This window comes from Haliotis cracherodii, unplaced genomic scaffold (genome assembly GCF_022045235.1).
Source record: "Haliotis cracherodii isolate W230 unplaced genomic scaffold, xgHalCrac1.p SCAF_9, whole genome shotgun sequence".
NCBI lineage: Eukaryota > Metazoa > Mollusca > Gastropoda > Lepetellida > Haliotidae > Haliotis > Haliotis cracherodii.
Genome location: NW_027266343.1, coordinates 44769916 through 44797546, shown reverse-complemented (window position 1 = coordinate 44797546; position 27631 = coordinate 44769916). Strand labels below are relative to the sequence as shown.

The 27631-nt window shown below is 41.6% G+C and overlaps 1 protein-coding gene across 3 annotated transcripts; it reads right to left on the bottom strand.

Moving 5' to 3' along the window:
• Positions 1-168: 168 nt before the first annotated feature.
• LOC139453296 (protein mono-ADP-ribosyltransferase PARP15-like) lies at positions 169-27413 on the bottom strand. Of its 3 annotated transcripts, none has more exons than XM_071234942.1 (18): positions 27336-27413; positions 26270-26390; positions 21933-22295; positions 21382-21443; positions 21031-21144; positions 17316-17549; positions 16514-16738; positions 16099-16180; positions 15214-15345; positions 14251-14316; positions 13107-13283; positions 9115-9321; positions 8102-8301; positions 7374-7454; positions 6397-6721; positions 5491-5636; positions 4557-4713; positions 169-951 (listed from the first exon to the last, which is right to left on the bottom strand). In XM_071234942.1, exons 2-18 carry the CDS (start codon positions 26373-26375, stop codon positions 641-643), a joined length of 2988 nt encoding a protein of 995 aa, XP_071091043.1. In that variant the 5' UTR covers positions 26376-26390; positions 27336-27413; the 3' UTR covers positions 169-640. The 3 variants fall into 3 exon arrangements, with proteins under 3 accessions (XP_071091043.1, XP_071091046.1, XP_071091044.1); XM_071234945.1 differs by having other exon boundaries at positions 15214-15342; XM_071234943.1 differs by lacking the exon at positions 27336-27413 and adding an exon at positions 26660-26733.
• Positions 27414-27631: the final 218 nt, after the last annotated feature.

The following is a 27631-nucleotide window of genomic DNA, read 5'->3' as shown; positions in this document are numbered from 1 at the left end:
GAGAACAAGTACCGAGCAGTACCGACTGCATGTCACAAGTGTATGGGAATAAGTGTTTCCTAAACTGAAAGAACACCGTTGTGAAAAGCTCTATTACGACATCGATGACCTCAAAGCTGCTGTAAATGGAATTTTCAAGGTGGCTTCAGAAAACTTCTTTCCTATGAGAAATGTATTGAAACAAAGGGAGATTACTTTGAAAACTTAAACTAAAAACACTTTAACAATTGTTGTTTTGATTGTTAGGCTTAGACCTTTTTAACCAACCCTCATATGCCAACATTACTGCAAGTAATATCATCAGTAAAATATCCAATATCTAATCAGGTAACCACTACATGGAATAATATTTCCAGTAAAAAGTCAAGCAGGTACATCTAACATGCCATGCCTATCAAAGTCTTCTGAAACATTTACCCAAATAAAGTCGCCTTTCTGTTAATGTGTAAAATGTCTGTGGGTGACCCTAAGAATGGCCATTGGCTATGATATACATAACAAGCATCTTATGTTGAGCTCAATATGTAAAGGTGAGCAGAAGTCTACATTTCACATTTTAGACGTCTTTTCTGAAACAACTAGTTGTGTCACTGACACATTATGGTTCAGGACTTCTCTGTTGCTTCCCATAGTCCACATTCTATTTGGACGCCATATCCACCAACACTTTGTAAGTTACCAGGTATTTTGGATAGGCCTGTGTGTCATTAAAGATGACAAACTTTTCAGGTTTTTTGATATCATCAACAACAGAATCAAAGAGGACTGCTTGGGTGGCCGGATCTAGAGGAGGAGGAACCCTCATTCCCTTCTTCCCCTGAGTGTACTCCCCGGTCAACACATCCGCTAAGTAAATGTATTTGTGGCCGGCAGAGTCAGGTTGGGAGAACCTATCTTGTGTGGAATAGCTGGCGTCTTTTGCAAAGTAGACACCGTTTCCATATTGGGCGGCTGAAAGAAAAGAACATGATGTTTAAAGGAGGACGGAGCTCCATACTGTGCCCATGTGTCATAATAGCACTAATTACTGTTACAAGGTGATTTCCAAATTCAAACGCAGAGGTTAACCCATCAATCGGTTTGCACAGAACTAAACTGTGAAACTAGTAAATGACCAAAACAACATCGATGAATAATCAATAAATGTATTTTAACACAGATTCAGGCTTATAATCACAATAGGCAATACAATGGGCCAAATATGTACTCTCGCGAACGTTTGGAATATTATCACTGTAGATTTTGCTGTAAGAGGCCTCTCCTTGCTTGAACCTAGACTCATGTTGGCAGTTTGTGTGGTGAGGTGAAATGGGGTTTAGCGTAACGTTCAAGATTATTGCACTTATATAGCGACATGCATGCAGTGCTAGTGCGCTGAGATACTATGTCACAGTTAAAACACAGCATACTGACTCTGACCAGTCCTCGTTACTGCATCCTTGAAAACTGTTTGTCTTTTCTGTGGAATTTTGAACAGGATTTTGCTCACTGAGCAACAGGGGGAAAGTAGGGTTGATCGTAACAAAACTCATAATCCACGCCAGATGATTCCAGAGTGCTGTCTGATTAATGAGAGGATAAGAAACAAGTAAGGTCGAAAAAAGATAATCAAATCGCTCTTTTATAGGGACAGCCAGCCAGCGTCTTAGAAACCGTCCTATCCGGAAACGTCTCGAACGATCAAGCCTTCCATGTTCATGCATACAATCAGGGTCAGATAACTCCGCTATCCATATAAAAGTGTCATGTATTATTGTAACTCTGGTACATAACCATCCTGAAGGATCTACTCGCTGTGGACTGCGGTTCAAATCCGCCCATGACAGCAATTATTATTATTATTATTATTATCCCCCGCCGCGCGAAAACGCGAAGCGGGGGATATAGTATTCACGACCGTCCGTCCGTCCGTCCGTCCGTCCCACCTGTTTGTTGCCGCGATATCTCAAGAACTAAACACTGGATTGTCTTCATATTTGGAACTATGGTGTATATACAGACTCCGCAGACACCAGTCGGTTTTGGTGACCTTGACCCCATTTTCAAGGTCACAGCAGGCATATCTGCTTTTGGAGTTGGAAAACGGTGTTGCCGCAATATCTCAAGAACTAATCTCTGGAATGTCTTCATATTTGGAACTATGGTGTATATACAGACTCCGCAGACACCAGATGGTTTTGGTGACCTTGACCCCATTTTCAAGGTCACAGCAGGCATATCTGCTTTTGGAGTTTGAAAACGGTGTTGCCGCAATATCTCAAGAACTAATCTCTGGATTGTCTTCATATTTGGAACTATGGTGTATATACAGACTCCGCAGACACCAGTTGGTTTTAGTGACCTTGACCCCATTTTCAAGGTCACAGCAGGCATATCTGCTTTTGGAGTTGGAAAACGGTGTTGCCACAATATCTCAAGAACTAATCGCTGGATTGTCTTCATATTTGGTACTATGGTGTACAGGCGGGGGATATTTCGTCACTCTGTGACAAATACTTGTTATTATTATTATTATTATTATTATTATGGGGAGTCGGACAACATGGTACTTTGGATCCAAGCGTGACATTTCGGAAGCGAGGTCTGCATATTTGATCTTGTCAATCACATTACTGTCAAAAGGGACAGAAAATTCAATGATATAAATGATTTCATTTGATGTATCAAAAAGGACAATATCAGGTTTGATGGTCTGGATATGTCTGAGGCTGTATACGGACCTATTCCAAAGGATTTTGTGTTTATCATTTTCCATGACAGCCTCTACATATTTCGGGTCGTACCATGGATGGACCTCCGTGTCGAAAATGGTAATAAAATGATCGAGTCACTCCATCATGTCGCCTAAGATACTGTGTCTGTGCCAAAGCTGGGCATCCACTCACAATGTGTTCGACAGTCTCATTAAATTCATAATTACATAATCTACATTTCAAATTCACATTTTGATGCAAAAGTGCACCAAACAATTCATGTCATTTGCAGAACAAAGGCGGAACATCGCCTGCATCCACAAGAGAATTAACACAGTGAAGTGATTGCGTTTGGACACAAGGGAACAGTTTCCAATACCGGTTTCGAATACCATCAGGCCCTGGCGCCGTTTTAGATTAGGACTTTTTAATGACATTTTTTAGGCAATCGGGTGTAATGAAACACACCAATTGTGACCTCATTTTTTCATGTACACTATTATTGTAATCCTCTACCCATGGTTCATCGAGGTTACAGTTGTCGCGTATAGACCGCAACTGTTTCCAAAACCTTTCACTGGAATCCATGATGGGTCTTTTCTCATCACTCTCATTCGTTGCATTTAATTGCCTGTAAAATTGTTTTTCATGTGCTTTAAACAATTTATTTTGTTTTATGAAATTATTATCTTATCCCACTTTGTTTTTTCTTTCTGACCACACCTTTAACTTTGCCTTTAGAGAATCAAGAATTTGATTGAGAATTTTAACCTTTGTTGTCTTGTGTTTTGTTATTATGTTTTTCAAAATTGATTTCTGGCGTTTTGACATAGATTGTCCTGAAGAACGAAGTTTTAATCAAAGTTATATCCAAAACACATCTTTCCTTGTTTCATCCAATTTAATTTGAAACCGGTTTTTCTTTTGATTTTTTTTGTATATTTCCCTTTTGTGGTTCATTTTCTTTGGACACTTATGTGGTTCCTCCAATGTTCAGCAGCAGCATACACGCAACAGTTAATGTCATGCACAGAGCAGTCCGCATTGAGAGTAACAGAAATAATGTCATTTAACTTATGAAGTTGATTCTTTGGAAATGATTGGTTAATTTGTTTTCCGTTTCTCAATCGGTAAATAACAGATTTGATTATAAAATGTTATCATAATTATAATTATTATTATTATCCTTTCAATGGTTGCAGCCAATGACAATCACTACAAATATATTTACACTAACACTACTTACACATAACAATACTTAGATCCGAAATTAGTACCCGACATTAGAGCACACCAGGCAAAGTGTGTGAAAAGACGGCTATGATTATCTTGTCCATTTCTTGTTGACACCAACCACCACCACCACTTTGTGAAAACACACACAGTAATACCTGTGAAATACAAAGCCTTCAGCATTTCCAACTACCCTGCCTCGTTTTCGGATAAGCAAAACACCCCACCCACTAAAGTTAAGAATTCTGAATATATATTCGGCGCATATTTCTGACATATAATGACGCCTAAAGGGTAAAAATCAACAACAACAACAATAAAAATAATAATTATCACATTACGTCTCATCCTACCGGGTACCCATTCACTGCTGACATACTTCGAGTCTCTTGCCTGAGGAGACAGCACACGTGCTTCACGATCTATACCCATGCATTAACATGTTGGAATGGTTCAAGGCATTCAAGGCATGCGAGATATGCCATAGTGGTTTTTTATCCACCCACATGAAGGGTTTCTGTGTGTTATGTCCAGAATACAGTCATCATGTTTAATGGACGCCAGGCGGCTCTTTATCACAGATTGGCCTCCAACATGAGGGGATACAAATAGGTAACAGTTGTCGCTCACCATGTTTGCCGCAGTAGCTCCTGTTGAAGCCGTTTCTGTTGATGGAGGGAATTGCTTTACAATCAGTTCCGTGCCAGAGTTGCATCTCCGGCTCTCTGAAGTGCTCACGCTTGACCGTGTACTGCTTGTACAGGGTCTTGTTCTGAATGCGCTCGATCTGGAAGCAGTGAGTGAGCCCGTGTTAGAATCAGTTCCCAGAAACCTAAGCTGGTCGAAATAGACGATTTAATGGTTCCAGGGGTTATGCTCGGTGACTTGGTTGATTGCGTGTCATCGTACCCTGACGGCGTGGGCCGCTGCTCACTGGACTCACTCCTAAAGTCGATAACTCTATGTACAACTGACACAAATACTGCCACAAGCCAACGTAGATGTCGCACAGGGTGGATTTACGCCAATGCATGTTTTATTCAAATAACAACCAACACAAATAGCGCCAAGGCTGTGTTGCTCACAAGCGACCTTCCATATGAGCTAATGTAGTGTGTATTGAAATATTTAGCCACACAGACGGGAAAGTGTTAACTGGTGCGCAACGTTTTCTCAACATAATATTCTTTACAATTGAAAAAAAGATTGATATTGTCACAAAACTCCTCCAAAAATATCACTGCAAACCGGTTTCTGAAAATAGACTGCTTAATCAGTTTCTATAATTGAACAATATATTTCAATTTAATTTTGCATTTAAACTTTATCCATTTGCGTGCCATAAACAAATCTAATCCACATTAGGATCTGAAACACCTCTGCACTCGGGGCCTAGTGGTTTCTAAGAATATGATTTATTGGTGTTTTTCTTAAAGTTTATATTATTTTATGGCTATGTTGATCAAAACATGCGGTACATTCAATCATTGGCATTGCAGCAAGATTATATATATTTTTTTTATTATATCAGAAAACATAAATGCCTATCTGTTTATCAATTCACCTTTACTACTTTCATCCTTGATACTGAAAACTTGTTATCCACAACCCTGTACTCTTGGTCATCCTGGTTTAGAAGGACCACCTTTATGTTCTCACCGGGATCCATGTGTTCCCAGGACAGCGGTGGGTGGAAGTCTCTCGCTGAAACTACACGACCAGGGTGCCGTTGTACAAAACAACCTTAGCACTACGACAGTCGTAAGTCTATGTTAAAGTATGGGAGTTACGATCACCTTAGCGCTATGATCACTTTGTACAACGGCACCCGGGACTTTGGAGAATGCTCGGATTTAATGAGTAGACAAATTTAAGACATTTTAGCTTAATTAATTCATTGCTTTCCGAAATTTGAGTAAAACTAGATTGATAAAGAAAAGTAACTGACAATGGTGAGATAAGGATAAAAAGGGGTAACGTACGTTTCTATGACAACCACATATACATATTGCATACCAAATTCCTCTTTGATTCAAGCAGAGATGACAAAAGGGACTTTCAGCATAGCAGCCATGATGTCCATGTTAAGAAACGGCCAGGATTCTTTTTAGTTTTTTAGGTAGGAACAAAGGACAAAAGGGCAGCGCGCTAATTTTCAAAGCTATAAACCAAGTGGTTTGTGACATCTCTAGATTTATGAGGTTCTCTGAACTCAGAGGCCATTGCCATATCAGAAATCAAAGTACGCATTGCGCATGACAAACACTTCATGGATATTAGTCACTCGTAAATTGACATTTTCAATATGGCTGCCGTGGTCGTCAATTTTAAAACAGCATTACCTCGCCCATTCTACCAATGAAACACATTACCGGAACCTGGCATGGACGCATAGCATCTATAAGGTCTTGTTTGGTGGTTAGCTGGCGCCAATATATTACAAACCGAAAGGATATCCTATTTGACCTACTTTCAGTAAGGTTCCTTCTGACGACAAGGACTGACGTATTTTCCTTGTCTCCTTCGATGTATTCCACCATGTCGTTAAAGTCAATGACGTAGCTGACGCCGTCATCAGTGGTCAATTTACATTCAGGCTCTACGGCGTTGCTCCGGAATGCCCGCTCTATTTCCTCATTGAGACCAGACTCGTATTTCTTCAGCACTTGTTCCCCGCTCTCTTTCTCGTCAACAAAGTACCATTGTATGGTCCTAGCCTCGATTTGGGAAGCTCGTATGTGTACACATATCTCAAACACGTGTTTCATCATGTTGCAAACATCATCAGGAAACCCCTGTTTATGGAATCAATTAATAAATAAATACATTTTAGCGTTTGTTTGTTTGGTTGTTGTTTAACGCAGCTATATGACGGCGGTCTGTAAATAATCGAGTCTGGACCAGACAATCCAGTGATTGACATCATGTGCATCGATCCACGTATCTGGAATACGATGACATGCATCAACCAAGTCAGCGACAACCCGATCCCGTTAGTCACTTCTTACGACAAGAATGGTGGCTTTTTGTGGCAAGCATGGGTTGCTTAAGACCTACTGTACTCCAAATTTAAACGGAAATGAGTGAGTGAGTGAGTGGGTAGATGGATAGGTAGGTAGGTAGGTAGGTGGGTAGGTAGGTAGGCCGGTAGGTAGGTAGGTAGGTAAGCAGGCAGACATACATGCCTTATTTATCAACTCACGATTGAATAATTTCTTGTGCAAACTGATGTATTTGACATTTACAACTATCAGTTCCCAACTGTCTGGTCTCTTCTGTCAATGGCCGTCCTATCTTACTTTGTATAGTTTTTCTTTTGCCTGTGTGTGCATATATCAAAAGTTTCTCTTAGGCAGTTATCACATTTAAATGATATCTGACTTGATGTCGTTATTAATTCTTGGAAGTGTTAAAGCCTCAAGGAAATGATTCGACATGAAGGTTTACCATAACATTGACAACTCCACCGTTGGTGTCCACGGAGATGCCTACGCTGTGTATCTTTGCATGGTCATATAGACATTTCAGCTGAAACGATCAGAGCGAGAGAGTTGGTTTAACGCTGCTTTGAATAGTATCTTAGTTACGGTCTTAATATTGGAGGAAGTCCCCTAAGTGACGCTTAAACACGGATATGGGGACACCAGCAAGAATCATAAGCGTAATAATTGGCTAATCGTGGATATTAATCCACAAACAACGGATCCTGACGTGATTAAGGGTCGCAAGTTACTCGCAACTCCTTCAGCGAGTTGCCGCGCATTAGACCGTAGGAAACCTGTGCCCTCTAAACCCAGCTGCTGAAGTGGTGCCTTATACTGTTCAGAATAAATAGATTCGGTGATGGGAACGTTGGGTTTAACATCAACACTCGCCATGATTCATCAACACCTGTAAGCACAGTGATACCAAAGTGGTGGTACACGCCCAATGATACCTCCCGATGAAGGTATTTTGGCGAAGACTGCAATATAACGTGATATATCTGTAAAGAAACCTAACATGGAAGAATAGTGTGTGTGTGAGATTTTCACTTTGTAGTCTTTGACTGACAACCTTGGTAAGCCCCTGTCCTCATCCAGAAAGTGGCTATTATAAATTCCCACGACAACAGGCGTTCAAAATTATTGCATTTACACAGCGACGCGTGTCCCGTTTACTATAATAGTAAATACCTTGTCAACTGTCAAGTTCACCAAACATTCTTCGGCGATACGTTCTCGCTTTATTTTAGGCAGTGACTTCAGATCTGCAATGGCTTGGTAAATGCGCAGTGAACTGTCGGAGTGGATTGAAACCTCAAATCCCTCGGTTTCATACACCTTGGAGCCACGCCCTTGCAAATGTTTTACGTCGTCGTCCATTGTTGCACTCGCTGAAAACATCACAAACAACAAATTAATGACCCTTAAAGACACGTCGAATAGGCACAGCAGTAATTATAGTGCAATTACATAATCCATCATCCCTGGTCTGGAGCAAGGTTAGTATAAATAGACACAAAGCTTTAACCCGAACGCTACCTTAAAGCTGTCAGTCTCTAGCAAGTGGTTAAAGGTAGCCTAGTGGTCTAAGCGTTCGCTCGTCACGCCGAAGACCCGGGTTCGATAACCGATATTGGTACAATGTGTGAAATTCAATTGACCAAAGAATCAGCATGTCCACCGAACCAGTAAATATATGTGTGTGAAACCTAAGAAACACACACGCAAGCACGCACGCACACACGCCGAGATTAAATGGTCGAGAATAGGGATATATGTTTTGTTCAGCCACACAGTTCCACACAGTGGTACTGCGCTCCCTATCGCTTGAGTCATGAACGTGTAACGCACTGCAATAAAGAGTTCCTGATAGACTGGTGCATGCCTGCATTTGCGTTGCCTCATATATACTGCTGCTGAGTAAATAAAACCGTGGTTTAGCTTCTGTTACCACATTGTCTCATCCAATCATGTTTTAATATGAGTTGTATTTTCTGCATGTCATTGCTTGGGGTGAGGATGGACCCGCATGTCCCAAGGAAGTCCCTCCACGCCATCAGTGGCATGAAATCAGTCGGACAACCACCCAATCCACATTTCAGTGGACTCTTACGACAAGCAAATTAGTCTGCACGCAAACCCCACAGCATGGATGCAATCAGCAAATTGAGACTTGGTTACATATTGATAGAAAGGCGACATACCACTTCTGTGTCCCTGTGTCCGTTGTTGACTGCCCTCACCACGCTCGTTGATCTTGGTGTTGAGGAGGCTGACCAGACTGTCGAAGAGGTCAGTGTCCTCAAAGATGACCATCCGAACTTCACGTAGGCACCGCAGGCCGGAGTGTTTCGTCAGCGAGCTATGGACGTATTCCGCTAGCTTCTGTTTTGATATGCCACCCTTGCGGCCTACAACATTACACAGGCTTTTTCCCCTAGAATTGTATAAAATGCTAGAGCTTTTACGATATTGCACGGGAGGCCCAGTCAGCTAAAGCGCCGGGGTTTCCTCTGAACAAATATTGCAGCAAAGAATATTGTGTGAAAAAACCTGCCTTCATCTGCTTATTTATATTCACCCGCAAAAGAAACGCAAGTCGGGTATGCAGCATACAAGTTATTTATTTTCAACAGTAAAGACAAGAAATACTAACATTTCAAATGTTAAGGGCTTACACAGTTTCGGGTCAATACCCAAAATGGCAGTCAATACCTGGTGTGACCACCATTAGCATTGATCACTGCCACACTTCTCCTGTACATTGAGTGGATCAGACGATTTGTGAAGGCTCTAAGGATCCTCCTGCACACACCCAGAGCAGCTGTGCGTAGTTCATCGGCAGTTGTAGGGACTGGGCGCACATTGTGCAGACGCCTTTGAACCTCATCCCACAAGTGTTCGATAGGGTTCAGATCAGGGCTGAGGGCTGGCCACGGTAGAACACGGATGTTGTGTTGTTGCAGAAAGGCCATGGTAGCACTGGCAACATGGGGACGAGCGTTGTTATGCTGGAAAATGTGTTGTTGATGTTGTGCAAAAAATGGAACAACGCTGGGTGTGATCACTTGGTCGATATACCGCTGAGCAGTGACGCCGTGTCCCCGACCTTGATCAACATTCAGAAAGCACATGGGTCCAAGTCTCGCATCAAGTCCAATCCCTGCCCATATCATGACGCTATGTCCACCCCCATTGATCCCTTTCCACAACGTTTCTGTCAGTGAAACGATCACCTCGACGCCGCCAAATTCTGACTCTTCCGTCTGCATGGGAGACACAAAAGCGACTTTCATCAGTGAAGATGACGATGACGCCAATTGCAATGACCCTGTGCCCACTGAAGTCGTGCTTGTCGATGCCGTGGTTGGAGAACAGGACGACGTGCTGGTCGGCGACATCTGAGGTTGTTGGAATGGAGACGTCGGATCACATTGTCCCGGCTAATTGCCGATTATGTGTTCCTATGGTGTGTCGTGCACTTTCAGTTAGGAACGGATGTCGCTGGTGTTGACGGGTAATATGCCGATCTTGTCGAGGTGTGGTGACCCTAAGAAGGTCATCTGTGGTCTGTGTAGCATTGTATCGATGCAGGAGACGGTAAATTGTGGTTATGTTAACGTTGAAATGACGGGCAACATTTTGGACAGACTCTCCAGCTTTCAAACGTCCGATAGCCTGGTTTCTCTGAATTTGAGGTGGGCGTGGCATTGTTGACCAAGGAGTGGTAGGTCCAAGAATCGGCCACAGTTTTATACCCACTACAGTTCGTGACAGTTTGTGCATTTTCGATTTCGCGAGAAATTGGTGCATGATACCCACATATTCATTGAAATGGAGCGTTTTGGCGATTCGTTGTTTATGTTGCGTTTTTACTGGGGGCTTCCAAAATGCAACCAAAAATATTGATAACACCATCAGGTTTCACTACATGCTAAAACTCGTATCAATTTATGGTTCCGTGTTTGTTACCTATTTGCTTAAAACCACTTGTGTTTCTTTTGCGTGTGAGTATATATTTCAGCTTCAATAAAGAATCTCGGCTTCAGTATTCCCATCTAATCAATATAGAGTATGTCGTGAGCAAAGCCATGAGAGACAGTATGTCTGTAACACTTATTTATTCATCATTTCAACTCTTCCATTTCAAGAGGCCATATCACCCAAGGTACTGCCTTGTATTCTTGGACAACCTTGGGCAATTCCATGTGTCCCTCTGTGATATGACTGAAACAGATCTTGGCTGTGATGTGAAATGCCTATTGATACAGCGTTGTATTGCCCTTCTATTATATAAGATAATAACTGTTTGTAATAACCAAACTTGATGAGTCAAAGAAGCGTTAGCAGACATCACAGTTTGTTCATAAAACAGAAAAGGACAGAGATACAGATAAGTTTTTCCCCAAATATTCAAAACCCAATTCCTTTCAATTAACTTGCGTACAGAAACGCATGCATAAAATGAAAAACTCAAATGATGATAAAAACAGCATGCGTAAATACCCAAATGAAGCTCTTTCAGCATGCGTACAATGGAGCTTATTTCCGAAACACAATTCCGAGATAATTCACTTTACGAGTCAAGCCTTTAGTTAGAACCCATATACATCTAAAACATTATCTTATTTTTCTTGAAATATCAAAATGCTAGCTCATTTGTGGAAAAAAACAATAGAGTGATGAATAGATGAGTGACAAAATATTGGTTACCCAATGAAAAATGTAATTACCCAATTAAAATAGAAACATTCGGGTAAAAACACAATCGCACAATCTGACGATTCTGACGTCGCGTGGTGACCCTTGGTCTTCCACTACGTGGTCGGTCAGCTGTAGTGTTGGTGGTCTGGTACCGTTGCTGGAGCCTGTATATGGTCCTTACGTGGACTTGAAATGCACTGGCTACTTGCCGGGCGATTTGCCCAGCTTGCAATCGTCCAAGGGCTTGATGATTTCATGTCAATCTTGGCATGCTGCAGCAATTCAATAACGAATGAATGTTATCCGATCTCGGTGGATTTTTATAGGGTAAGGAATGGGGGAACGCATGTGCATTTCAATTTGCACAGAACTCGCGTGCATCGGGTTACCATGGCCGTTGCCGTGATGCGTTTGGGCGATCGGTTTTATTGTCATCTGCTTTGTTTTTTTACCATCAACTTTCATTTTTCCGGAAAAGGTACTGTTAAATTTTAGTAACTTTGACAAGAATTACCCAAATATTTAAATGACAACTTTTCATGCAATGTTACTTGGGGTGACGTTTCTTTTGCGGTTGAGTATAGTTCACCAATTAGCTGTGTTGTTATATTTTGTGAGATATTCACCAGTAAGTTGCGTCACAATTTTGCCTTACCCATCACCACGCCCGGCTGAATTTGTACCCATAACATTAGGTGTGGGACAAGTAGGAAGACCCTCAATAAACCGTGATCGTTGAAGTTGCACAGCGCGTCACAGGCCAACCGTTTTAACTCCAGTATAGGAAATTCATGCAGTGGCAGAATGTTTCGTTTGGGCGACGATTTCGCCTGTCTTTTTTTATCGTCTGTTTTACGCTATTTCCGATGTAATTAATGTCAAGCATTTATAATTATGTATGTGCCAAAGTATTAAAATCGTTCAATTTTTCAACAGCAAAAAATAGAGTGTTTTACAACTTTTTAAAATTTTGCTTAATACACAATATGATGGATATGTTGGACATCTTATCTTTGAAAATGAATAAATATATTTTTTTCGGCACAAATGTACAACAGTTCAAACATGGTAAAGGTTATGCGGCTATTAATTCATTGTGCCAATATATTTGTAAAAATAACATTACCCGGCCATAGATTACCTTTTACAAACTGTTGCAGGAATAAGTGATGGTTAAATAGACATAAAATCGAATTTAACAACAGTTCTTTCAATTTTCATTTACATAAAAAACAAATATTTGAAATGTCCCCCTAATAATAAAGAAAATAAACATGATTAAAACCACTGCCACCTCACACCCGCCACCTCACATCCACTACACACACATATAAAATGGTCCGCCCCTTAGTCAGCCAACACTACCCATTTTGTTGCTTTCATCGAGCTGAAATATTATCAAGCGGCGTTAAACACAGCTCACTCACTCTACGTTTTACAGATTCGGGGGACAACAGTTGTGCAAAATGATGTTTCTGATGTGTTTTCTTACCTTGATCAAGAGCTGGCAGCGCCAAAGATGTGTACTTCAGCTCATCTGCTTTCACCATTAACGCTGGTAGCACCTTGTCAATGCCACGGAAGAAGTGAGTGTCATAGTGCAGTACTGCCTTGAAACATGCGTCGGACACACTGGTGACAGCAAGCCCCGTTTTGGTGATGTTACCCACTACAACATTGAGCAGGCATACACTATGTTAGCAGAATGGGCACCTGTACCTGTATGTACTCGTATTCATCTACAACGGAAACCTGACTGTCGTCGTTAAGATATGGACTAAACAATTTCACCACCAGTCAAGATATATATCCAACAGTGTAACTGCAATCACATTGTCTCGTTGGATCTTGGTCCCTTGAAATAGCATTATGCGTTTGTGGATAAGAAACGGAAAGATAGAATGACTTTTCCTTTACAATAATTGCTGTACATCGCTACATGGAATTGAAAATAATCATTTACGAGTATTGTACAGATGGATGTGAATTTGAAACAGTCAGATTTTAAAATGGTTAACCTGCTCGATGCCTCTCTTCGGCACAGTTATTGTATTCCTATGCGAATGCTGTCTGTTTATTTGTAGTTTAACGCCACACTCAGCAATATTCCAGCTATATGACAGCGGTCTGTAAATAATCGAGTATGGACCCGACAATTCATGAATTGACATCATGCGCATCTATCTACGCAATTGGGATACGATGACATGCTTCAACCAAGTCAGCGAGCCTGACCACCCGATCCCCTTAGTCAGCTCTTCAGACAAGCATAGTCACCTTTAACAGCAAGCATAGGTTGCTGAATACCTATTCTACCCCGGATCCTCACGGGTCTTTCTTGCTTGCCGACCTTGATCAACTCGCGTTGAGTTGGTATATTAACCCAAGTTAACTTTGGTATGATTTAAGTCATACTTCGGTTGACCAGAGTTGCCCATCCCTACTGAACCCAAGCATTGGCTGCTGAAGACCTAAACTTACCCGGATCTTCACGGGTATGCTAATGTTGGGTAGCACTAACACACCTCCTTTAATCACAAAAGATTCGGATACTGGCTCTTTTAATCAGCATACTTTCAGAGCTATAATCATATTATGATACCATTAAGCATTATACAAAGGTTTCTAAACTTTACCTTCTTCTTTACACTGTTTCTCCAGTTCTTTTCCAAACCTCTTTCGCAGCTTCGTTGACAACATCCCTTGAAAACATGTAAAAACACAAACTATTAGACACTCAGAGAGGTCTAAGAAAAGAAAATTCGAAAGCTGTGTGTATTGCATGCAGAGAGTGAAAGCATTCTCATAACCACTTTCAAATCTTAAAACATCATCTAATCCCTCCAGAAACATTTATCATGATTTGTTTGCAATAAATCAATAGACCAGCTGACGATCGACCTCCAAAATATCTGTTTATATTTAAATGAATGTCAATTCCGTTACATAAAACACACCACTAGTTTGATTGTTTTACGCTGCACTCGGCAACATTCAAACTAAATGACGGCAGGCTGTAAATAATCGAGTATGAGAATGCCACAAGGGTCTTTCCCGAGTGTAAGGATATCACCTAGTGTGACCTTGACCTTCGACAGGTGACACCTTCGAGCCTCGAGATGATTTCAAGTAGGAAACACCAGCCAGTTATCACTCTCAACTCTACCCGGAGTAGGAAGTGATCAGTGAAGCGAACATGTACAAAATCCAAATCGCAACACATTACCTTGTTATTAAGGTCAAGGTCACAATAATTAAGTGGGATCTGCAGATTTTCCTAAATTAACTTCTCGTGATGAAGACTTTGGAGATTAAAGCAATAAATCCCTTTTCATAATCATAAGATATCACGAAAGATTCCACTGTACGACTCGTGTACGTGTACGTGTTTATGGATAATATCAAATACAATAAATCGAGTGAGTTACGCCGCTTTTAGCAATATTCCAGCAATATCACGCCGCTCGACACCAGAAATAGGCTTCCATGTCGGGAATCGAACCAGGGTCTCCGGCATGACGTGCGAACGCTTTAACCACTGGGCTACCCAAACGCCCCCGAATTCAATGAAGACGACGCTATGAACAATAAGAGTGTACCAAACGAGAGTTCCAGTCTGCTGTTACTGCCGTTGACAATGAGGTCCACACGTTGCTGCATGATGTCGCCTTCAACCAACTGGAAACGAACGTTCCCGAACAATACGCCTCTTGCCACATGCGCATCAGCTGCTGTCAACATGCAATGAATCATTTGGGTGTCCGTGATCATACAGAATATATACAGTGCTCGCGTTCAGTTTCAAAACCCTGGACCATCCTGATGACTCAGTAAGTTAACAACGCTTTGAACATTATTCCAGTTTTATCACGACGTGTCAGCTTAATGTGAGAGGAAATCCAGTAGTGATTCACCTCTTTGACATTTACCACTTTTGTGAAACCAACGAGCACGGGTTTTGTGCTGACAAATCTAGAAATATAAACTGGGATTCGAACCATGATCATAGGTTTCTTGCATGCTTTATTTGTTTGTTTGTTGTTTAACGTCACACTCAGCAATATTCCAGCTATATGACGGCGGTATGTAAATAGTCGAGTCTGGACCAGATAATTTAGTGATTTACAACATGAACATCTATCCACGCAACTGGGATACGATGACATGCATCAACCAAGTCAGCGAGCCTGACCACCCGATCCCGTAAGTCGCCTCTTACGACAAGCATAGTCGCCTTTAACGGCAAGCATGGGTTGTTGGAGACCTACTCTACCCGGATCTTAAGGGGTCTTCCTTGCATGCCGACCTTGATTAACTCGCGTTGAGTTGGTATATTAACCCAAGTTAACTTTGGTACGATTTTAGTCATACTTCGGTTGACCGGACTTGCTTGGACTTGGGTCGTTCTGTCTGATTGGCAGAAGTGAATGGGTATTTGGGTATAACTTTACTTTTACCAACGTGTGCGCGTTTTCATGTTTCACCTTTTTCGTCTTGGACACTGAGCCTGCGTGATCCTCTTATGTGAATCTTTCCGTAGAGCTTCTCATGTTCTGCTTGAAAAGCCTGCAGTTACAATGTTGTAGTTGTCTATACATTTTTCAGATTTAATAGAAGCCAACATTATAAATTAACACTTCGAGGAATGAAAAGCCATAATGCAATAACATAACAATTAATAGAGATACAAAAATAAGATTCAAAGCAACGCCAGAATGTTGTTACCAAGACACACATGTTCCTCCTTCGAACACTGCTTGAAAACAAATACGACTGATCGGACGGTGTGTGTTCAGGTCTAAAAAGCAATAAGGAGCGGAATTAAAAATGGCGTGGGGGCATATATCATCAACATTTGACAGGGTAGCATGGGTGCCTCTTCAGTTTATGGACCATTACCTCATCTACACCATCGCGTTGTCCAGAGATTACAACAACTTTGACGACTTTCAACATTGTATCAGGGTTGTTTTCCCAAAACTCATTCACGGTCTCGTATATTGTTTTAGCTGTGGCGTTCTTGTCATAATTTAGTCGGCCTGTCCCAAGAGCAGGGAAAAGGAGACTGGCGTGGTTTTTCTTTGATGCCTCCTCCAAACAACGCGTGACAATGGACTTTATATTCTGAAAAAGGAACTGTAATTTCTAAGAGACAAGGTAAGAAATTGTTTGCCACAAAAAAATACATTGTTGAAAGCTGTTTATATTTCTTTATATTAGACTCATAATTTTTGATTATTTAATTAAAATAATATGTTTTTGCAAACGTAACTGAAAAATATCTCGACTCCATATAACATTCCAGTAACGGATCAGGAGGTCTGAGGGGCGGTCGGGTAGCCTAGTTGTTAAAGCGTTCGCTCGTCACGCCGAAGACCCGGGTTCGATTCCCGACCTGGGTACAATGTGTGAATCCCATTTCTGGTGTCCCCCGCCGTGATATTGCTGGAATGTTGCTAAAAGCGGCGTAAAACCATATTCACTCACTCACTCACTCACTCACTCAGGAGGTCTGGCAAAGGAAATTGGCTGACAGGCTGTCATTGTGCCCTGATTGGACGGGCCGTTGTTCTACATGTAGCATTCTGTCGCTTGTTTGTGTTGTTTATTTACAGGTCACCAAGATAAAACCTGAACATTTCTGACTGGAACACCAAACAATATTTACTCAAGTTCAATCAAATCAAGAATTCAGAGTTACCTGTTCGTTTATTCTGTGGTGTGTATTCCGTATTGGCAGGGTAGCATGGTAGATCTCTGCACACTGTAGCTTGTACCCTTTAGTGATGGCAAAATCCCCTAGCTGGATACCATGAGGGTAGCGCTTCTTTACTTTCTTCTCAAGCTTATTTCCAGCTTCTTGAAGAATACTTGCAGACAGGGCTCCGGCCCTCAAATTCAGCTCACAGTTGGTCGAGTTGACAATCACGTCGGCCTATTGTGACGGAGAATATATCAGTAATATATAGATCCATTGCGATGATTAGCTGAGTGTTTTTCTCTGTCATAAATATCTCAGAAATGCGAATTGTATTAAGCGACACGTCACGATTGTAATATATATATATATATATATATATATATATATATATATATATATATACGATTGTAATATATATATATATATATATATATATATATATATATATATATATATATATATATATATATATATATATATATATGTGTGTGTGATATTTGCCATACGAAAACCAAAGGGTAATGGGTACATATATTATATCACGTCAGTATTAAAATAATCGATGTTTAAGACCTTATTTCGCTATTGAAGTAACTATAGAAACCGTGCGTGACTACATTGTTTGAGTGAACCACCCTTTTTATCCAATGATTGGAAAGGTTTCCAGCCATATTTGTCTACACAATAACCAACCCACTAGGCCCCCTCTTTATAGTTATAGGGAGTTGGGAACGTTAGGCAATAGCTTATTGAGCAAGCCGGCGATGAATGGACGTTAAAAGAACTTCCTGTTTGGTGACTTCATTTGCATATATATCGGATCCTGATACCACGTTTATCGGATTGGTTTATGGCATCGATACTACCATCCATTATATAGTAAAATCATTATTACTATATATAAAAGTGTTAGAACTGTAATTACAAACGGGGTGTCATGGCATGGTATACTCAAATACAAAACTAACTAAACCTTATTCATACTGTCATCTTTTAAAGCAAAACTCCACATCTCTTTCGAAGATGAAGTAAACTCATGTTTAATCTTTTATACAATCAAGGAAGGTCTTTCTTCATAGTTTTCATAGAAAGGGTTGGACACAAGTGGAATTAATACCAAGGATGTGCTTGATTGTTTTGCAATCTCTGAAGAAATTCAGTTAGGTCAAAACATGAAACGAAGGTTATCAGTGTCAATACTTATAAGAATACTACCCCTGTTACATCATTGCCATAACCCTGTATTTTGGTTGTCAGCGCATTATAAAAAGCTTTTAGATTTGCAACAGAGGTCCTCTTCACCGTCAGCTGACCCCAATTAGTTGTGTGGATAATAGTTTTTTTCCCCACCATTGGTCTGGACATGCGCCAGGCGGGAAAACCAACTAGATGCAGATTATTTGGGAAGATTGCTCCTGATGTTATAAACGCAGTATTCTTAGAATTATTAACAATGATAATTATTGTTTGACAATTCCTGCGAATACCATCCCTCTAGTACATCATTTCCAGAATAACCAGTGGGACTGGTGGGTTTTGAAATCTTGTAATCCTGGGGCAGGTGACGACAAATCCTTATTTATAAAGGATCTAAAATTTATACCATAAATTCTGAAGCCACCATGAAGTATAGTCAGAATAAAATCACTGAAAAGACCCAATACTTGATAATTCCTCGGAATTACCGTTATGTTGCCTTCACATGACGTCATTTCCGGTTCACGTTTACCCTCCAATGATTAGGCTGCCGGAACTTCTCGAAGGCAACTTTCAGTTACAGTGATCTTTCGCCTTCATGCAACTGTGGCCTTTGTTATATCTTAGTATTGCAGGAAACGTTTTCTGGTGTCTCCTATGAGGCTCTGTTGCAGTCAGATAAATATTTTGTGCACATACAGGATGGGGAAGTCTGTCGCAGAGATCCTCTATTATATTGTATAGCAGATATGGAGCTAGTACCGCGCAAATCTGACGCGTTGCTAAAGCTTGAAAAAGTGGCCTGGTGCAATTTTTGGAGTGACGGATCGTGAGATTTGTGGAGATACTTATTTCACTCCACTATGCTCCAAATTAGCACCAAGCTTCCCTGGTATACCCTTACAGTAAGTTGTTGTGTGTCAGAAGAGTGTCCAGTCTGTAAAGTCCATCATGCCCACTTATCAAAAGTACCAATAAATGCATGTGAGTTTACCTAAGTAGAACACAGTAGTGACATTCTCTCCACAAACTGTCAGCAATATTACAGCTATATGACGGCGGTCTGTAAATAATCCAGTCTGGACCAGATAATCCAGTGATTGATATGCATGCATGGGTTGCTGAAGACCTATTCTAACCCGGATTTTCATGGATCGACTAAACTGTAATAAATGGGAAATAAAGGATTCAAGTAAAGGTATTAATGACGTTTACCACAATGAACACAAATGGGTCAGTTACTAATCCTGCGTTGGCGGAGCCTTTTGGTAAAAACCGGATTTCGATTGCCCACATGGGCACAACGTGTAAGCCCCATCTTCTGATTATCATAGAGACATGCACACCCTTTTTATTGTCGCATTTTAAATGAAAAAACCCTAATTGCATTCGACAGTTATAGTGTCATAGGATGTGAGTTAAGCAGCCGCTACTTTAAACACACGAGTTTTTGTGCGATAGATAAAAAGGCATACATTTCCATTAGTGATGGCTGTAGTTTGTGAGAGACTTGTGCTTGAAGCAGTGTACAACTACGAACTCGTGCATTGCATTAGTATAAGAGGTTCTATGCTCCATGGTGTCTAAATCTAGACATTGTAAAAAAGGCGTCATTGTCTGTGTAATTTGTTAATAAGTAATTATGTTTCATAGAATGGGGGGGGGGGGGGGGGGGGGGGGGGGGGTAAATGTTCTGTTAACAACATAATATTTGCTCATTCTGACCAATGTTTTCTCATAACATGTTCATTGGCGGTGGGGTAACCCTGTGGTTAAATCATTCGCGCGTCAGACCAAAAACTCGGGTTCGATTCCCCATATGGTTGCAATGTGCGATCACTCACTCATCCAAAAAAAAGCCATGCCTGGTAAAGTTTTTTTTTGTGTGGTTTGGTTTGTTATTTAACGCCGCCCTCAGCAATATTCCAGCTATATGACGGCGGTACCTGGTAACGGGAGACAGAGAAACAGCTCAATTAACAATAACAATATCGGGTGTAACCACTATTTTTGTAGACGTTGATTTTCAGCAATCCGTGGCATTACTTAAGTGTTATTTACGGCTAAACAAATTTTTTTTTCATCAGCACCTCATAGCTAGACAATCATTGTGTGCTGTTCACATTAAAAAACAACAACACGTGAGTGAGTATCATGCCCCAAACAAACATGCAAACATACAGATTGTGAATCACGACCTTAAAGTCGAGGAGATTTCTTCATGAATACATACTGAAAGATACATTACTTATTTTTCAGAATGAATTATTTTTTATTGAACTTTATATGAAGCATGGATACTTTTTTCCGTTAGTGTAAATGTAATTAGGATATGATTGATATACATGGTAAATGTGAAGACAAAGTTAGTTTGGGGAACTTGAACTAAACTTGGTGGGACTCAATTTAGTCGAGCCTTGAACCCATTAAAAGTTATCACTCTTACATGCTAATTGTTTTAACCAAGGGAAACGGGTGTTGCAAGGTATCATTGATTTTGAAACTAAACCTGTTTTACCTTAAGCTTGGCGATTGAACCTCTGACAAGCTCGACTTTCCTTGGAAATACCTTCCTGACTGCAAGAGAGTTGAGTCGAGACCGGAAGTCCTGATCACTCTCTGGATCTGGGATCTGTAAAGTAGACGGACAGATTGATTTAATCCCCAACATCCTAAAAACATTGATAAAACATTTTATAGTTGCTATTAGAGAACGTTGATAAAAGTATTGTTGTTTTTGTTTTGCATAAAGCTACACTCAGCAAAATTCAAACGATGTGACGGCGGTCGTACCTGATTGTGTCTGGACCAGCCAAACAAGTGGTTGAAGCAACGTTTACATTGTCGGGGTACGATGACAGATACTTACCCCGAAGTCAGAGCTTCTCCCCCTCCCGTGCCAAGAAGGGGTTGCTGGTTGCCCTTGTTCAACTGGCAAAATGAAATGTGTGTAATAGGACATTGGGAATGGACATACTTTCTTGTCAAAACTGTGTCATCAGGGGTTTCACGTTTCTTCAGTTCACTACTGTTCAAAACGAACATCCACACGATCGGGAACCAGTAGCCCTAATACATTTGCAGATACAAGCACCCCAAAGTGGCGCTATGTCTTTTTATAACACGCGTCCCTGACGCCAAGTGTTCGCGTCCCGGTAGCGTTTTGAAGATAGTGTAGAATTAAAATTGTTCGTACGGCAGTAGTTATTGCCGGTATTAATGCCTATATGTGTCTATATTTAAGCCAAACTAACAGGACAATCATTGACTTGTAGGTGATACTGGGAATCCTGATCGGTCACTTTAATCTAACATTCAAAGAGAGCAGTAAGAATGTAACAAATAAACGATAAAAATGTCATCTTTCTATTAACTTTACACAACAGCAAGGCTATTAAACTTCATCAAGACAACACTTACCAGATTCGGGATCAGTAGTGGTTTGGTCAATCAGGCAGCCATTCCGCTGTGCTACAGTATTAACATACATACACCCCTTCTCAGAGCGTAGAAACATAGCGGCTGCTCCATCGGTTAAGGCAAACCTTTTATGCAGTTCTGTTTTATCATGGCGAGGGAATTTCGACTTGCATTGTTTGCGTCCACGTGATGAAAGGTCACATGAATCATCCTGATATGGCATTGGCATGGTTTCGGTTCCGTGATGAGCTCCAGGAAGCCGCCCGACTCCGGGAGATGCTGCCGATGTATCCTGAGACGCAGAGGCGGTTGTGAGGTCGCGCTCTACCTCCTCTCGTACAGGTTCTACAAGGTCCCTCTGGGCTACAAAAGACAGCAGATAAACATTGCCTTTCTCTGTGTCTCAGTTAATGGGAGCACGAATGAGCTCAATACTGTGTTGTTTCTTTGTTGAAGTAGTTGTATATACTAACTACAGACATGATGTGTACGTGTATGATGTGTCGGTAACGGTGAGTGAATGTTCTGTAACGTCACAGTCAGCAACATTTCAGCTAGATCACGACTACCTGTTTGAATAAAAGCCTGGACACGTAAAACCAGATACTGAAAATGTGAGCGCCGACCCACGCAATCGAGGCACATCCGTAAACGTCACAGGGCCTGAATATATGGTCGAATTTCGTCGCCTCTCGCGACCAGCAATGGGATCCAGCGGATTTATTCTAACCTGGGTCCCCATGGGGTGTATGTTGGTTACAAATTGAAAAGGTGATCATTTCCGCTCTACTTCAGTATTTGAGTTACAAATGTTACAACCATAGCTTCCATTAAGGTAACATTCAGTCACCAATAGCTTAAAGTAACACGGCTTTGTATCATGCACTCTACTGTACTTGATATGAGTGAAGTACGGGGACGATGGCAATGATGTGTTGCAATGGTGATGCTGGTGACGTGTTGCAAAGGTGGTGCTGATGATGGCGATGATGTGTTGCAATGGTGATACTGATGATGGCGATGATATGTTGCAATGGTGGTGCTGATGATGGCGATGATGTGTTGCAATGGTGATGCTAATGATGGCGATGATGTGTTGCAATGGTGATGCTGGTGATATGTTGCAATTGTGATGCTGCTGATGGCGATGATGTGTTGCAATTGTGGTGCTGATAATGGTGGTGATGTGTTGCAATGGTGGTGCTGATGATGGCGATGATGTGTTGCAATGGAGATGCTGATGATGGCGATGAATTGTTGCAATTGTACATGTGATGCTGATGATGGCGATGAAGTGTTGTAATGGTGATGCTGATGATGGCGATGATGTGTTGCAATGGTGATGCTGATGATGGCGATGGTGTGTTGCAATGGTGATGCTGATGATGGCGATGAAGTGTTGCAATTGTGATGCTGATGATGGCGACGAAGTGTTGTAATTGTGATGCTGATGATGGCGATGAAGTGTTGCAATGGTGATGCTGATGATGGCGATGATGTGTTGCAATGGTGATGCTGATGATGGCCATGATGTGTTGCAATGGTGATGCTGATGATGGCGATGATGTGATGCAATGGCGATGCTGATGATAGCGATGAAGTGTTACAATGGTGGCGCTGATGATGGCGATGAAGTGTTGTAATGGTGATGCTGATGATGGCGATTATGTGTTGCAATGGTGGTGCTGATGATGGCGATGATGTGTTGCAATGGTGATGCTGATGATGGCGATGATGTGTTGTAATGGTGATGCTGATGATGGCGATGAAGTGTTACAATGGTGGCGCTGATGATGAGGTCACCACCACACATGAGTATGATGTTCGCATACTAAGGATCGTAACTGAGGCAAATATCGGACTCTTAACACAAGACCTGTGGATCCTGGTACCTTGAGAACGGGTCGCGGCCAACCCTGGCCCCATAAATATTCTCAGCAATAAAAGTTCCTGTGACACGAAATAAAACAAGAACCTGATCAAAGAAGACGCACACATGTGAAAGAATTCATATTTTCAAACAGACAATGGACCAGGAAAACAGGTGTAGACATTTAATGACACATGACTAGCACAGAAATAACAAGAGAAAGATACAATTAAACACGTCAGTTGCGTGTTGCTTTTGTGCCCCCTCTAACTTGGATGCATACAATCCATCTCCTTCGCATTGAACGGATCAAACGTCTCACACAGTATTGATGGGTGGCATTCCCATACCTCCACCAGCCTGTCTCCCAGTTCTTGTACTGTAGTCGGAGCACGTGATAAACGTCGGAGACGGCGTTCCTTTTATCCTACATGTGTTAAATGGGAGAAGGAGTTGGAGTGCGAGCACTCCATGGGATCACATTCACGTTGTTCTGTTCAAGTGCTTGTTGAACAATCCGGGCTACATGGGGTCGGGCGTTGTAATGCTGAAAAAACATGCCAGGTCCATGTTGATTCAAAAACGGCACAACGATAGGCTGGGTGGCCTCGTCACAGTAACGCTGTCCGTTCTAAATTCCATTGGTCACTTGCAAACGAGTTCTCTGTCTGTGCCGACATTCGACAAAGGCCAGGGATGGTTCTTGCAGTGATTGTTGCAGGCTGGAACTGATGTCGTTGATGGGTCGTTCGAATCCAACGATCTTGACGGACGCTCGTAACCGGGGACCTGTCACTCCTTGGTCGGTCTCGGTCTCGGTGTTTGTTTGCCGCCAGCCACTGCTGCCATTTCTTCTTAATGGTGTTTCTGTGCACGTTCAATCGCCTAGCAGCTTCACGCTGCGACGTTCCTGACTGGAGCATACCAATGGCTCACAAGCGGTTATTTTGTGAGCGGATAGGCGTGGCATTTCCAAGCTTTCAAATAATGATTGAAATTTGATGTTTTCCGTGTTGCAGTTGTCAAGATAAGCAGAAACAATGCATACTGAATCCCTACAACACGCGAGCTTTTATACACTGCATGAAAGACACTTTTTGCCATCCAGATATTTTAGAAGCTGAACCATTTAATGTCACAATCTATATATCACTGTGTGTCCTCGATTATCCACGGCAATTTATGTATATATATACAAATAAACAAGTGATTTCACTTTCGCCGTTCAACCGCTCTTCAGGTGACTCTGGACTCTGTTGTTTATTTTCTGAGTGTGTGCGTGTGTGTGTGTGTGTGTGTGCGTGTGCGTGTGTGTGTATGTGTGTAGAAAAATTATTACTATATATATAAGAATATATATATGTATATATATTCTTTTATTACGGATACTCTGCAACTATTTGCTACCGTAAGTTTGTTTTTAGCCCGATTCGTTTGATAAGAAGCTGACAATAACCGTCCAATAATACCACACACGTGAGCCTGAGAAATCCCATGATAAGTTGGTGATAAGAATGATAGAGATGGTGACGTCACTTCCGAAACGAAGTCTTGTGGGTGAATAGGTCCCTAACACATTCGTCACCACTCGCCCCATTCCGTAACCTGCAAGAAGACTTGTCACCCAATCGATGAATGTTATGTGCGAAAATGCGACAAACGTATGACTTCGGTCAAAGAATCCCTCAGGTATAATTTTTGTTATTACATATGTCTTGCATCTAAAAACATACCCAAGTTCCAGTCAAATGTGTTCAATCAAACTGTATAATACTGTAAGTCCCGATGTGATTTTAATATCGTCTTCAATATATACAATATATGGGTAATATACATGAATCATTACGGAACGATATGACAATTATTTTAGCTATGTCCGTTTGCGCTTAGACAGAACCCAGTCGCAAAAATGGCCACGAGAAGGGCACGAGTCGCTATTCGGCTTGTCCCGGAGTAACAGGTGAGGTAAGGTGAGGTGAAATGGGGTTTAACGTCGCGTCCAAGATTATTGCACTTATATAGCGACGTGAATGCACGTGTATGTGTGTGTGGCTGCTTGTACTAGTCCGGACTGATGCCGATTTATTGTGCTAGCACACTGAGATACCATGCCGCAGTTTAACATGAATACACAGGAACTCGTTATTTGTCATGTCCATGAATATCCTACTCAGACACAGTATACTGACTCCGAGCCGACCAATCCTTGTTTTAGCCCCTGAATGCCGAGTGCCAGACAGGGTAACAACAAGTACCATCTTTTAACGTCTTTTGGTATGACGCGGCTGGGGATCGAACCCCTGACATTCCGCTCTCCAGGCGGACACTCTACCATTAGACTACGGAGGCGGTCCCGGAATAACAGAGTTGGTCACGAATGATATATCATAGTGGAATAGAGTTATAATACAACGGATAGTCGAGGCTGATATATCTGTTACATTACTGTTGAACGAAGATTGCCTACCTGTCGCCACGTTCTCACGGACAGGACACAGGGCTGTATCTGGATGATCTGGTACGTGCAGGCCTGCTGATGTAGACGTTGCATGATGCCCATCACGAGTCGCCATTCCAGTACGGTGTTCCTAAAGACACGCGTATTTTTCATTATGCCCTCGCTTTAGAAACGAATATGATTCAGCATTTAAGTCGTGTCTGACTATGGTGGAATCCATTTAGTGTGGGTTCGAACCCCAGGTTCGTACCGTCATGGTCCTACGTGTGTCGGCACCATACCAATGCTGCGTGGGGATTCCAGGTTAGAATATTCCCCCAGCTACCTGTGCTTGTAAGAGGCCACTTACTGGTGAACTTTTTTATACTGTGGCATCCTTATCCAGAATGGATTACTTACAGGCCACCATAATGGCTTGAATGCTTTGCGGGTGTGACGTAAAACAACAAACAAACACAAATTGCTGTATATGTCTAGTCTCATATTAAAACTGGCCGTCGTGACACGACTGAGGTATAAAGTGCAGTAAACTCCATGATCATGTACTGAATGTTGACCGGACAATGAAGTGAAGCCCATGCGCGATCCACTGTTATCCACGGATCTGTGAATACTGTGTACTATCTGCACGAACTGATAACTCGCTGTGAAGCGTGGCAGTACATACATCAACATTGCTTCGAGTTGTTAATCACAGTTATAGATACACATAGACACTTTCCGAATTTAATCTGTAAGGGGTTGAAGGGGGGGGGGGGGGGGGGGGGGGGGGATCTAGGGGACGTAGCTGCATTTTGTATCGAAATTAGACATTTATTCACCTACAGCTACTAAGCCATACATTTTTTATTTTAAAACTATATATAAGAGAAGGCTTTTCTAAAGAAAGACACCTTGCAACGATGTAATTTTTGTGACAAGCAATTTCTTTCTTTCAATAGTCTGAAGCATTATTATTTTTTCCAGTGTTTTCGGCGACAATTAATATTTTTCGATAACATCATCCTCGGCGTCAGAAGTAAACACTTAATAGACAAAATGTGCACAATGCATGTCATATATTATATTCACCCACCTCTTGAAATGGCGACCCTTCAACCAGGATGAATGAGTGGATGTGCGTCCTCTGTATCGGGAAGTTGTTGTGGCTTGTGGCCTCCCTGCATGCTTTATCTGATAAATCCGTTGTATAACCTACATATTGCATTTCCATTTTGATACTGTGTGCGATGACAGTCAGTAATTATAATAACATGCTATGGAGCGTTTATCAGTGAATACAAGGTTCAGCGCGGCTCTTTGCCATGTGCAGAGGGCTGCAGGAACGCAGTGGTGTGGTTACAACTTTGCCTACCGACACCAATAATGGCG